The 15,036-nt window shown below is 41.6% G+C and overlaps 1 protein-coding gene across 1 annotated transcript; it reads right to left on the minus strand.

Annotated features, from left to right (window-relative positions):
* Nucleotides 1-1,586: 1,586 nt before the first annotated feature.
* galnt11 (UDP-N-acetyl-alpha-D-galactosamine:polypeptide N-acetylgalactosaminyltransferase 11 (GalNAc-T11)) lies at nucleotides 1,587-14,439 on the minus strand. The gene is made up of 12 exons (XM_034572422.1): nucleotides 14,173-14,439; nucleotides 11,965-12,221; nucleotides 11,696-11,819; nucleotides 11,121-11,287; nucleotides 10,904-11,029; nucleotides 3,458-3,707; nucleotides 3,267-3,384; nucleotides 2,873-3,025; nucleotides 2,574-2,792; nucleotides 2,395-2,499; nucleotides 2,140-2,277; nucleotides 1,587-2,031 (listed from the first exon to the last, which is right to left on the minus strand). Exons 2-12 carry the CDS (start codon nucleotides 12,185-12,187, stop codon nucleotides 1,900-1,902), a joined length of 1,755 nt encoding a protein of 584 aa, XP_034428313.1. The 5' UTR covers nucleotides 12,188-12,221; nucleotides 14,173-14,439; the 3' UTR covers nucleotides 1,587-1,899.
* Nucleotides 14,440-15,036: the final 597 nt, after the last annotated feature.

Below are 15,036 nucleotides of genomic sequence, written 5' to 3' on the forward strand. Positions count from 1 at the left end.
GTGTCATCTTGCAGTCTGAGCAGCTGTCGTCTGATTGGTCAGTTTGACTGAATCTGTCTCATAAATCCACATTTAGAGATTCCGAGAAACTTTATTGATCTACAGTCCAAAGACAAAACTGTGAGTGTGTGTGAGAGTGTGTGTCTGTGTTCTGTGTAATCTGACCTGCTGTGAAAATCAATCTGCATTAACACACACCAGTTGTGTGTTCATCGTTTGAATCATCAGAATAACAGAAGAGGTGTGTGTGCTCTTGTACAGATGTCTTTGTGAGGACCAGTTTGAGTCTACAACCTACGGAGTGAGGACATTGTGGCCGGTCCCCACTTTGCCCTAGTGGACTGTTTGGGGGTTAAGACTTGGTTTTCGGGTTAGAATCAGGTTAAGGGTTAGAGTTAGTCCTTTAGTAGTGATGGTTAAGGTTAGCGTAAGGGGCTAGGGAATACATTATGCCAATGAGTGTCCTCACTAAGATAGAAGTACAAATGTGTGTGCGTGTGTAATAAGAAAGTAATGGATTACTTCCAGTGATTACTTCCTGTAATAATTAACTTTGTTCCTCATCAATACTCTGACAAACACACACCCACACGTTTGTATTTCTATCTTAGTGAGGCCACTCATTGACACAAAACATTCTCTCGCCCCTTAACCTTAACCTTAACCATCCAAACCAAATACTTAACCCTAGCTCTAACCTGAACCGGATTCGAACCCTCAAACAGCCCTAACCCTAACCCACAGGAACACAGTGTATTGATCTGAGGAGAAACTTCAGTAAAAACCTCGGTCTCATCAACCAATCAAGGGCTACTGTCTCACATCATGTTGAGTTCACAGGTTTTTGAGGAGGCTCCAGGTGTTTTTGAGGAGATTCCAGGGTCTTCTCAAAGACTCCTGGAATCTGCACCAGGATGAATAGACACTCTTGGAACGGACTCGACCCCAGGAGGTCTGGAAGTTCCTCAAGTTCCAAGAGCAGCTGATCAAGAATGGATCCAGTGTTCTCTCGCTGCAGATCTCTCTCCAGGACTCTGAGGGTTAGGGTTCTCTAACTCTAACCCAGGAACCTCTTTCACACTCCTGGAATCGCTCTGAGGGAAGAGAACATCTCAAGAGCAACTGGAACATTCACATAAGTTGTGAGGCTCATCTGAGGGAAACACGTGTTTCTCGAGGAGCCTGGAATGTCCTCAAGAACCAGTAGGACTTGTTAACTCCTGGAATCCAGTCAAGAACTAAAGGTCTCCTAGAAACTCCTGAAGCTGTTCATCAATTCAAGGAACCTTTAGAACAGGAGGTTTCCTGTTGCGACGCTGACCCCTGGTGTCCATCAGGGGGAATCACAGCAACATAAACATCAATTTGATGCAGAAAACCTTTGTTTTGAAATGACTTTTATTAGTTGAACATAAGGAGTGAAAACATGAGAACTGCATCTCTGATTGGAGCATGACGGTGGATCGGACCAAGTCAAACCAGTTCTAGACCAGTTTCAGTCAGACCTGCGGTTCTGGTCCGGGTCTTTGATGTTTTCAGTGTCAGTTTATAAAAACATTCACATTTTAAAAATGATGATTCAACACTTGTTTGTAAACTGATGATTTATTGATGATGACAAAGTTTAAAACGTTGTCACTGAGGTCCAGAACACATGGATCCATCTCACTGGATCAGCGACTTCACATTTTACTTCATTTCCAGGATTTGTTTAAAAAGTGGAATCAGTCTGTAAGTTTAATTTTTACAATAAATACAAATAAAAGTAAAAACGTCACAAGGACTGACGACGTTTCAACGTGACCTGATCGGCTCCAACATAGTGTTCAAAACAGATAAATATTAAAAAATCTGAAATTGTCCTGAGCAGAAAAATGAAAAACACAAAGTGACCTCAGCTCAGGCCTCCAGCTGCCACTGCTGCGTCTGTGACGCATCACAGATCGCCATGGAAACATAACCTTTAGGTCCGACTGGCTCAGCGACCGAGAGACACTGACCCACCGAGACCTGGTAGAGTCGGTTAGACTTCTACAGGAGAGAGAGAGAGAGCATTATCTGTTTATTAGGAACTGATATGATGATGATGATGTGGTGTGTGTGTGTGTGTGTGTGTGTGTGTGTGTGTGTGCGCCTCACCCCCAGGCTCCACTGTTGTGATCCTCCTGATCCGTGACACTTCATCAGTCTTGGAGGATCAAAGGTCCGGATCTCTGACACGTCGAGACACAACAGACCTGCGAGGATCAGCTGACTCTCCTCGTCATAGGTCCAGTCCTGAACATACACGTCACATGATGAGGTCAAAGGTCACAGGTCAAACAGACCTGGCAGGTTGGTTAACTCAGTTTCCAAAGTGTGTGATAGTTGTTTGTGGTCATGTGGTCGACTCACCTGTTCAGGGTCGCCGGGGTCACATGGCCGTAGGACTACGGCTCCGCCCTTTTGACTAACTCGGCCCTGGGCCACTAGACAACGACTGGTTGCTAGGTTACGAAGCTGGAAAATGGCATTTGATCAGTTTATGACTCATATGATCGATAATCAAACATGGATGATTATTTGTCACGTACCCGTCCTCTCTGCAGGACTTTGGGACGCCTCAGACCTTTGTTGATGAACAGCGGCGGCTGCTGCTTGTTGCCGTTGGCGACAGCCTGCATCTCAGGGTAGACTGTGTCCAGGTACCAACGAAATGAGTGACACTGCAGCCGCTTCCTCAACGCCACGCGCTCGCTGATGTCACCGTAACTGCGCTCACGCAGCTCTGGACGCAGGGACAGATACTGCTCCTGATTGGACCACACGGAAACAGGAAGTGAGGTCAGAGGATAATGCAGCTGCTTATTGGATCACAGTTCTGTGTGTTTACCTTGTACTCGTCCATCCATACATGCGCTAGCCGCAGAGAATTATGGGCCATGGTGTCCTGCCCCCCAGGTGAACCGTACGGCCGCCGCTTCCTGAAGATATGTCCGACTCTGGAGCAGGGGATGATGAGCAGCTGACCGCCGCACATCCAGATCTGAGCCACACAGAAAGCAACCATTAGTCCGAATGAGAATCTGTCACTCACATGCTGCTCCAGAGCTCGTCATGTCTCTTGATGTCATCCTAGGACTGATTGGACGAATGCAGATGTGACATCAGCTGTCTGGAGCTTGCTCCTTGCCGCTGCCTTCAGGCTTAATGCTAAGCTAAGCTAACATGTTAACTGTGAACAAAACCTTCACTGAGTTTTACTGTCTGTAAAACTCAGCTCTTACCCTGAAGGAGATTTCCAGGTTTTCTCCGCCCCAGATATCCATGCCGGCATCATATTGTCCCAGCTCGTTGAAATACTTTCTGTTCATAGCGAATAAACCGCCAGCCATGGTGGGAGACCTGGGGGGGGCATCAGAGGTGAGGTATAAATGAGCTGGTTACCTGTTTAATCAGCTGGTTATCAGCTTGTTACCTGATTGGCCCTGTGGTGCCCTCGGGCCCATTGAGCTCTGAGGGGGGGACGGGGTCCCACTTGAAGTGCAGCCCCCAGTTGAAGCCGCCCCTGACGACGGGGGAGGGCGAGTAAGCGAGCGTGTCGGCTGAGATGATGTCGATGACGGGGCAGACGACGGTGTGACGGTCTTTCTGGATCGGGGCGAGCAGCGGCTGCAGCCACGCCTGGTTCACCTCACAGTGACTGTCCAGGAAGACGAGCACCTCACCTGGACACAGACGGGTATAGGTGAAGGATGGAGGACGTAGGACGTTGGGTTTGAGGATGTAGGACGTATGATGTATAGTTTGAGGATTTAGGATGTAGGGTTTGAGGATGTAGGATGTTCAGTTTGAGGATGTAGGATGTATAGTTTGAGGATGTAGGATGTATAGTTTGAGGATGTATAGTTTGAGGATGTAGGATGTATAGTTTGAGGATGTATAGTTTGAGGATGTAGGATGTATAGTTTGAGGATGTAGGATGTATAGTTTGAGGATGTAGGATGTATAGTTTGAGGATGGAGGATGTTCAGTTTGAGGATGTAGGATGTATAGTTTGAGGATGTAGGATGTTCAGTTTGAGGATGTAGGATGTATAGTTTGAGGATGGAGGATGTATAGTTTGAGGATGTAGGATGTTCAGTTTGAGGATGTAGGATGTTCAGTTTGAGGATGGAGGATGTATAGTTTGAGGATGTAGGATGTATAGTTTGAGGATGTAGGATGTTCAGTTTGAGGATGTAGGATGTTCAGTTTGAGGATGGAGGATGTATAGTTTGAGGATGTAGGATGTATAGTTTGAGGATGTATAGTTTGAGGATGTATAGTTTGAGGATGGAGGATGTATAGTTTGAGGATGTATAGTTTGAGGATGTATAGTTTGAGGATGTATGATGTATAGTTTGAGGATGTATAGTTTGAGGATGTATGATGTATAGTTTGAGGATTTAGGATGTATAGTTTGAGGATGTAGGATGTATAGTTTGAGGATGTATAGTTTGAGGATGTATGATGTATAGTTTGAGGATGGAGGATGTATAGTTTGAGGATGGAGGATGTATAGTTTGAGGATGTATAGTTTGAGGATGTATAGTTTGAGGATGTATGATGTATAGTTTGAGGATGTATAGTTTGAGGATGTATGATGTATAGTTTGAGGATTTAGGATGTATAGTTTGAGGATGTAGGATGTATAGTTTGAGGATGTATAGTTTGAGGATGTATGATGTATAGTTTGAGGATGTATAGTTTGAGGATGTATGATGTATAGTTTGAGGATGTAGGATGTATAGTTTGAGGATGTATGATGTATAGTTTGAGGATGTATAGTTTGAGGATGTATGATGTATAGTTTGAGGATGGAGGATGTATAGTTTGAGGATGGAGGATGTATAGTTTGAGGATGTATAGTTTGAGGATGTATAGTTTGAGGATGTATAGTTTGAGGATGTATGATGTATAGTTTGAGGATGTATAGTTTGAGGATGTATGATGTATAGTTTGAGGATTTAGGATGTATAGTTTGAGGATGTAGGATGTATAGTTTGAGGATGTATAGTTTGAGGATGTATGATGTATAGTTTGAGGATTTAGGATGTATAGTTTGAGGATGTAGGATGTATAGTTTGAGGATGTATGATGTATAGTTTGAGGATGTATAGTTTGAGGATGTATGATGTATAGTTTGAGGATTTAGGATGTATAGTTTGAGGATGTAGGATGTATAGTTTGAGGATGTAGGATGTATAGTTTGAGGATGTATAGTTTGAGGATGTATGATGTATAGTTTGAGGATTTAGGATGTATAGTTTGAGGATGTAGGATGTATAGTTTGAGGATGTAGGATGTATAGTTTGAGGATGTAGGATGTATAGTTTGAGGATGTATAGTTTGAGGATGTAGGATGTATAGTTTGAGGATGTATAGTTTGAGGATGTAGGATGTATAGTTTGAGGATGTATAGTTTGAGGATGTAGGATGTATAGTTTGAGGATGTAGGATGTATAGTTTGAGGATGTAGGATGTATAGTTTGAGGATGTAGGATGTATAGTTTGAGGATGTAGGATGTATAGTTTGAGGATGGAGGATGTTCAGTTTGAGGATGTAGGATGTATAGTTTGAGGATGTAGGATGTTCAGTTTGAGGATGTAGGATGTTCAGTTTGAGGATGGAGGATGTATAGTTTGAGGATGTAGGATGTATAGTTTGAGGATGTATAGTTTGAGGATGGAGGATGTATAGTTTGAGGATGTATAGTTTGAGGATGTATAGTTTGAGGATGTATAGTTTGAGGATGTATGATGTATAGTTTGAGGATGTATAGTTTGAGGATGTATGATGTATAGTTTGAGGATGTATAGTTTGAGGATGTAGGATGTATAGTTTGAGGATGTAGGATGTATAGTTTGAGGATGTAGGATGTATAGTTTGAGGATGGAGGATGTTCAGTTTGAGGATGTAGGATGTATAGTTTGAGGATGTAGGATGTTCAGTTTGAGGATGTAGGATGTATAGTTTGAGGATGTAGGATGTTCAGTTTGAGGATGTAGGATGTTCAGTTTGAGGATGGAGGATGTATAGTTTGAGGATGTAGGATGTATAGTTTGAGGATGTATAGTTTGAGGATGTATAGTTTGAGGATGGAGGATGTATAGTTTGAGGATGTATAGTTTGAGGATGTATAGTTTGAGGATGTATGATGTATAGTTTGAGGATGTATAGTTTGAGGATGTATGATGTATAGTTTGAGGATTTAGGATGTATAGTTTGAGGATGTAGGATGTATAGTTTGAGGATGTATAGTTTGAGGATGTATGATGTATAGTTTGAGGATGGAGGATGTATAGTTTGAGGATGGAGGATGTATAGTTTGAGGATGTATAGTTTGAGGATGTATAGTTTGAGGATGTATGATGTATAGTTTGAGGATGTATAGTTTGAGGATGTATGATGTATAGTTTGAGGATTTAGGATGTATAGTTTGAGGATGTAGGATGTATAGTTTGAGGATGTATAGTTTGAGGATGTATGATGTATAGTTTGAGGATGTATAGTTTGAGGATGTATGATGTATAGTTTGAGGATGTAGGATGTATAGTTTGAGGATGTATGATGTATAGTTTGAGGATGTATAGTTTGAGGATGTATGATGTATAGTTTGAGGATGGAGGATGTATAGTTTGAGGATGGAGGATGTATAGTTTGAGGATGTATAGTTTGAGGATGTATAGTTTGAGGATGTATGATGTATAGTTTGAGGATGTATAGTTTGAGGATGTATGATGTATAGTTTGAGGATTTAGGATGTATAGTTTGAGGATGTAGGATGTATAGTTTGAGGATGTATAGTTTGAGGATGTATGATGTATAGTTTGAGGATTTAGGATGTATAGTTTGAGGATGTAGGATGTATAGTTTGAGGATGTATGATGTATAGTTTGAGGATGTATAGTTTGAGGATGTATGATGTATAGTTTGAGGATTTAGGATGTATAGTTTGAGGATGTAGGATGTATAGTTTGAGGATGTAGGATGTATAGTTTGAGGATGTATAGTTTGAGGATGTATGATGTATAGTTTGAGGATTTAGGATGTATAGTTTGAGGATGTAGGATGTATAGTTTGAGGATGTAGGATGTATAGTTTGAGGATGTAGGATGTATAGTTTGAGGATGTATAGTTTGAGGATGTAGGATGTATAGTTTGAGGATGTATAGTTTGAGGATGTAGGATGTATAGTTTGAGGATGTATAGTTTGAGGATGTAGGATGTATAGTTTGAGGATGTAGGATGTATAGTTTGAGGATGTAGGATGTATAGTTTGAGGATGTAGGATGTATAGTTTGAGGATGTAGGATGTATAGTTTGAGGATGGAGGATGTTCAGTTTGAGGATGTAGGATGTATAGTTTGAGGATGTAGGATGTTCAGTTTGAGGATGTAGGATGTTCAGTTTGAGGATGGAGGATGTATAGTTTGAGGATGTAGGATGTATAGTTTGAGGATGTATAGTTTGAGGATGGAGGATGTATAGTTTGAGGATGTATAGTTTGAGGATGTATAGTTTGAGGATGTATAGTTTGAGGATGTATGATGTATAGTTTGAGGATGTATAGTTTGAGGATGTATGATGTATAGTTTGAGGATGTATAGTTTGAGGATGTAGGATGTATAGTTTGAGGATGTATAGTTTGAGGATGTAGGATGTATAGTTTGAGGATGTAGGATGTATAGTTTGAGGATGTAGGATGTATAGTTTGAGGATGTAGGATGTATAGTTTGAGGATGTAGGATGTATAGTTTGAGGATGGAGGATGTTCAGTTTGAGGATGTAGGATGTATAGTTTGAGGATGTAGGATGTTCAGTTTGAGGATGTAGGATGTTCAGTTTGAGGATGGAGGATGTATAGTTTGAGGATGTAGGATGTATAGTTTGAGGATGTATAGTTTGAGGATGTATAGTTTGAGGATGGAGGATGTATAGTTTGAGGATGTATAGTTTGAGGATGTATAGTTTGAGGATGTATAGTTTGAGGATGTATGATGTATAGTTTGAGGATGTATAGTTTGAGGATGTATAGTTTGAGGATGTATGATGTATAGTTTGAGGATGTATAGTTTGAGGATGTATGATGTATAGTTTGAGGATTTAGGATGTATAGTTTGAGGATGTAGGATGTATAGTTTGAGGATGTAGGATGTATAGTTTGAGGATGTAGGATGTATAGTTTGAGGATGTATAGTTTGAGGATGTAGGATGTATAGTTTGAGGATGTATAGTTTGAGGATGTAGGATGTATAGTTTGAGGATGTATAGTTTGAGGATGTAGGATGTATAGTTTGAGGATGTAGGATGTATAGTTTGAGGATGTAGGATGTATAGTTTGAGGATGTAGGATGTATAGTTTGAGGATGGAGGATGTTCAGTTTGAGGATGTAGGATGTATAGTTTGAGGATGTAGGATGTTCAGTTTGAGGATGTAGGATGTTCAGTTTGAGGATGGAGGATGTATAGTTTGAGGATGTAGGATGTATAGTTTGAGGATGTATAGTTTGAGGATGTATAGTTTGAGGATGGAGGATGTATAGTTTGAGGATGTATAGTTTGAGGATGTATAGTTTGAGGATGTATGATGTATAGTTTGAGGATGTATAGTTTGAGGATGTATGATGTATAGTTTGAGGATTTAGGATGTATAGTTTGAGGATGTAGGATGTATAGTTTGAGGATGTATAGTTTGAGGATGTATGATGTATAGTTTGAGGATTTAGGATGTATAGTTTGAGGATGTAGGATGTATAGTTTGAGGATGTATGATGTATAGTTTGAGGATGTATAGTTTGAGGATGTATGATGTATAGTTTGAGGATGGAGGATGTATAGTTTGAGGATGGAGGATGTATAGTTTGAGGATGTATAGTTTGAGGATGTATAGTTTGAGGATGTATGATGTATAGTTTGAGGATGTATAGTTTGAGGATGTATGATGTATAGTTTGAGGATTTAGGATGTATAGTTTGAGGATGTAGGATGTATAGTTTGAGGATGTATAGTTTGAGGATGTATGATGTATAGTTTGAGGATTTAGGATGTATAGTTTGAGGATGTAGGATGTATAGTTTGAGGATGTATGATGTATAGTTTGAGGATGTATAGTTTGAGGATGTATGATGTATAGTTTGAGGATTTAGGATGTATAGTTTGAGGATGTAGGATGTATAGTTTGAGGATGGAGGATGTATAGTTTGAGGATGTATAGTTTGAGGATGTATGATGTATAGTTTGAGGATGTATAGTTTGAGGATGTATGATGTATAGTTTGAGGATTTAGGATGTATAGTTTGAGGATGTAGGATGTATAGTTTGAGGATGTAGGATGTATAGTTTGAGGATGTAGGATGTATAGTTTGAGGATGTATAGTTTGAGGATGTATAGTTTGAGGATGGAGGATGTATAGTTTGAGGATGTATAGTTTGAGGATGTATAGTTTGAGGATGTAGGATGTTCAGTTTGAGGATGTATAGTTTGAGGATGTAGGATGTATAGTTTGAGGATGGAGGATGTATAGTTTGAGGATGTATAGTTTGAGGATGTATAGTTTGAGGATGTAGGATGTATAGTTTGAGGATGTAGGATGTTCAGTTTGAGGATGTATAGTTTGAGGATGTAGGATGTATAGTTTGAGGATGGAGGATGTATAGTTTGAGGATGTATAGTTTGAGGATGTATAGTTTGAGGATGTAGGATGTATAGTTTGAGGATGGAGGATGTATAGTTTGAGGATGTATAGTTTGAGGATGTAGGATGTATAGTTTGAGGATGTAGGATGTTCAGTTTGAGGATGTATAGTTTGAGGATGTAGGATGTATAGTTTGAGGATGTAGGATGTTCAGTTTGAGGATGTAGGATGTTCAGTTTGAGGATGTAGGATGTTCAGTTTGAGGATGTATAGTTTGAGGATGTAGGATGTATAGTTTGAGGATGGAGGATGTATAGTTTGAGGATGTAGGATGTATAGTTTGAGGATGTATAGTTTGAGGATGTATGATGTATAGTTTGAGGATGTAGGATGTTCAGTTTGAGGATGTAGGATGTATAGTTTGAGGATGTAGGATGTTCAGTTTGAGGATGGAGGATGTATAGTTTGAGGATGTATAGTTTGAGGATGAGGATGTTCAGTTTGAGGATGTAGGATGTATAGTTTGAGGATGTATAGTTTGAGGATGTAGGATGTATAGTTTGAGGATGAGGATGTTCAGTTTGAGGATGTAGGATGTATAGTTTGAGGATGTAGGATGTTCAGTTTGAGGATGTAGGATGTATAGTTTGAGGATGTATAGTTTGAGGATGTAGGATGTTCAGTTTGAGGATGTAGGATGTTCAGTTTGAGGATGTAGGATGTTCAGTTTGAGGATGAGGATGTTCAGTTTGAGGATGTAGGATGTATAGTTTGAGGATGTATAGTTTGAGGATGTAGGATGTATAGTTTGAGGATGTAGGATGTATAGTTTGAGGATGTAGGATGTTCAGTTTGAGGATGTAGGATGTATAGTTTGAGGATGTATAGTTTGAGGATGTAGGATGTATAGTTTGAGGATGTAGGATGTTCAGTTTGAGGATGTAGGATGTATAGTTTGAGGATGTAGGATGTTCAGTTTGAGGATGTAGGATGTATAGTTTGAGGATGAGGATGTTCAGTTTGAGGATGTATAGTTTGAGGATGGAGGATGTTCAGTTTGAGGATGTAGGATGTATAGTTTGAGGATGAGGATGTTCAGTTTGAGGATGTAGGATGTATAGTTTGAGGATGTAGGATGTATAGTTTGAGGATGAGGATGTTCAGTTTGAGGGTGTAGGATGTATAGTTTGAGGATGTATAGTTTGAGGATGGAGGATGTATAGTTTGAGGATGGAGGATGTACCAGTAGCATGTGAGGCTCCGATCATTCGTCCTCTGATGAGTCCTTCTCTCCTCTGGTTTCTCACCAGTTTCACTTTCCCCTGAAGCTCCTCCCTGACGTAACGATCCAAGTCGTTCTTCAGCTCGTCTGAACAACAACACAAATATCAAGGTGGCTGTGTTAGGAAAGGTTTGAAGGCTTCTATTGTTCAGTTTGCAGGAAGTGTTGATGGTGTTACCGAGCTCGCTGTGGTCGTCGACCAGGACGATCTCGTGCAGGAGGTAGGCCGGCGTTCGGTCCAGCACGCTGTGAACAGTCCTCAACAGGGCGGAGAACGCCTCGTTGAAGAAACAGATCACTACGCTGGCAGAGGGTAGAGCCTGAGGATAAACCTTATCCCGACACCTGCAGAGTTGGATCAGGCTGAGTTGTGTTTTAACAAACTACTTTTAGTCCTCCTCCATGAAACATGTATGAATTAAACACCATGTATGTGGAATGTGACGCATTGGTTTGTCCAGCATTATTGTGTCTTATCAATCAATCAAATTTCATTTGAACAGTCCATATTCACAAATTACAATTTGTTTCACAGATCTTAACAAGGTCCAATATTGGAAAGAATTACCCAAAAAACTTAGTGATCAGTGAATAAAGCTCAGTCCCATGTGAGGATCCTCTCCCAGGACACAAGTACAACAGATGCTGATGGAACTGAACACATCAACACAACAACAGGATTCACTACATGAGAAGAACCAGTTTGTAACTTCATGGAAAAGTGTGTCAATGTTTAAAATATTAAAGTCTTACTGCTGGTCTCTGGTGTCGGGCAGCTCCCGGTGGTGACCCAGTCTGGTGGAGATGAGGACATTGAAGGCGTGTCGGTGGTAACCAGTGTCCCTGACCTCCTGATCCGCCTCGTTAAATATCATCCCTGCAGGAAGACACAGCCGTCAGTTGACCTCAAGTCCCCACAGACCAACCACATCCAGTCTGTGAACCTGATCCTAATCAACGAATAATTTCAGCATAGTATCTTAATTTTCCCAGCAGCACCTGAACACACCACAGCCTCTCACCCATCTCTGGCGACAGCTCCACTCCCCGATTGGCTGGCAGAAGATGATTCCTCGCCCTCCGCCCGGCCAGACCCCTGGTGATTGGCTGACTGCGGTGCTGCAGAGGGGTCCTGCTGTCCCCAGGCTCCGCCCCCAGAGAGAAGTAGAGGAAGAGCAGGAAGGACCAAGTGGCTGAGGTGGCGAGACAGCCATAACAGAAGTACCGCAGCGTGACACTGGCCATGGTGGCCGAGCGAGCATCGCCTTACATTACGCTGCTGTGAGAGAGAGAGAGAGTATACGTGTTTGTTTCTTTACGACACTCGGTTGTGTTTGTACAGAGGAAACAAACAGGAAGTAACAACTAAATACTTCTAAAAACACTTCTATCACACTTCAGATCTTAATGAATGGTTCACGTAGAAAATCTTTACTGATGAACATTGATTAGTTTAGAACAAAATGACGTAACAACGATCAATGGAAACTAAAACCATCAACCCACTGGATTGAAAACCACACTGAACATCCCAGTAACAAACTGAAACCACAGACTGATCCAACGTGTGGGAATTTCATCAAGTCATCATGTGACTCAGTGGGTGTGGCCTCCTCCTGCCTGCATGTTCTCCTGACAACATCTGGACATGATGCTCCTGAGGAGTCGGAGGATGGAGTCCTGGGGATCTCCTTCCAGACCTGGATCATCACCTCCTGGACAATCCAGACCCTCCCAGGATCTGCCTCCTCAGACCATCGCTGATCCACCAAACCGGTCATAGATGTTGTTACAGCAGCATCACGTTCACCACAGCTTCTCTAGACTCGTTCACACCTGTCACATGTGTGAACCTGCTCTCATCTGTGAGGAGAACGAGGCTCCAGTGGTGAATCTGCTGTGGACACGAACTGTCTTGTGACCACACGTATGGATGTGTCCTCCTGGAGGAGCTGGACTACCTGTGCAATCTGATGGAGCTGCAGGTTCCTCCTCATGCTACCAGTAGTGAGGAGGAGCAGAACACAGAACTAGAATCCATTAAAACCACGAAGTGAGTAAATGATATTCTGACAGAAGTATGTGGACACTTTGACCCATTTAGAGAGACAGACACAGAGAGACTCAGTTATAAGTGAAGTGATGTCAAAGACTAATAATAATAATAATAATAATGAAGAGGTTACTATTCTATTAAAAGGTAAACGTTTGGAACAGGTCTCAGCTGACTGTCTCATAAACTGGTTAATTATTCTTCTTCATTTAAACAGACTCGTGTATTTTAACGACGTTGTAAAACCTGCTGATTCATCTTTTTCACCACGAACATGTTGAGTCAGCGTCTTCGTGACTTCAGGTATTTTGTGTAGCAGCTCACTGACTGTAACTGATTTATTAAGTTTAAGATCAGGGTCAGGTTAAGATCAGGGTCAGGGTTAAGATCAGGGTCAGGTTAAGATCAGGGTCAGGTTAAGATCAGGGTCAGGGTTAAGATCAGGGTCAGGTTAAGATCAGGGTCAGGGTTAAGATCAGGGTCAGGTTAAGATCAGGGTCAGGGTTAAGATCAGGGTCAGGTTAAGATCAGGGTCAGGGTTAAGATCAGGGTCAGGTTAAGATCAGGGTCAGGTTAAGATCAGGGTCAGGGTTAAGATCAGGGTCAGGTTAAGATCAGGGTAAGGGTTAAGATCAGGGTCAGGTTAAGATCAGGGTCAGGGTTAAGATCAGGGTCAGGTTAAGATCAGGGTCAGGGTTAAGATCAGGGTCAGGTTAAGATCAGGGTCAGGTTAAGATCAGGGTCAGGTTAAGATCAGGGTCAGGGTTACCTTAACTCTGACTCAAACCTGAACTTACCTGTACAGGTGTCATTATCACAATATTCAAGGTAAATCATCTTTCAAAATGAAATCACTTATGTTTCAATAACATGTGATATGATTTGGACTCTGGGTCACATGAAACTTCAGCAGCAGTGATGAACTACACAGACCATGTGTTCACACGTGTGGTTGAATACTTTGTGTTCAATGAATCCTGTATAACAACAAGTTGGTGAGTGAAGGTTGAAAAACTGAAAAACTGAAAAACTGAAAAACCGTGAGAAGATCGTGTGCAAGCTAAATCGCGTCCGATAATGGAATCCGTTTCACAGCGATGATCGCTAGCTAAACTCAGAGGTGGAAGGTGTGAATACAGATGTTTGAAAAAAGTCTAATAACAGATGTGACACTCACATCTCGTCGGCTCGTAGCTGTTTGCTCAGCGGCACTGTGGCAGCTGACTGAACTCCGTCAGGTCGCGGGTGTTATCCGCTGTTCTGGCTGTAGCTGCTAATGCTAATGTTTACCGTGAGCGTATCGTCTGTTGAGCTGCAGCACAGACGCCATCAGACACGACACTTCCGCTCAAGACTTTCAAAATAAGACACACCACAGGAAGACAGGTACTTTCCAAAAAACCCAGAGACGACCCAGAGCAATAATAAAACCAACGTGTGTCGAGAAATAAATGTTTTCATCTGTCACAGCTGTTTATTAAGAGATAATCAGACTTTATAAACCTCTGATGTCATGTGGCTCAATCATTGGTCAACATCAACAAGTAAAGACGAAGACACGTCTCCAGAAATGAAGCTAAAATGTCTCAGATACAAACGCTGACATCTTGTGCTGATGACGTCATTTGCAGTCACAGTCTGAGCAGTAGTGATCGTGGTATCAAGGTCCCGCCCATACACACTCTCGACCAATCTTGAATCAGTCTCAGCTGTCAATCATGACGTCTGTTTTCTATCATCAAATCACTGATTCAAACCAAACTGATGAGAAACACTTGAACAAACATCAGTGAGATGAGAACGAGCTGAAATGACAGAAACTTCTTTACAAACATTGATTTATTTGATTTTTTGGTCCATGTCCCGTCTGCTAACATGGAGGAGGAGGTTTACGACCTGTACAGCAGCCAGACACCATCTATATTTATCATCTCTGCTGATGTCACAGTTCTGCGCAGATGATTTGTCTTTACACAGGCAGTCACAGCCGACATCACGTGAACACACACACACACTCTCACACACACACATGCTCTCTCTC

The sequence above is a fragment of the Hippoglossus hippoglossus genome, chromosome 20 (genome assembly GCF_009819705.1).
Source record: "Hippoglossus hippoglossus isolate fHipHip1 chromosome 20, fHipHip1.pri, whole genome shotgun sequence".
Lineage (NCBI taxonomy): Eukaryota > Metazoa > Chordata > Actinopteri > Pleuronectiformes > Pleuronectidae > Hippoglossus > Hippoglossus hippoglossus.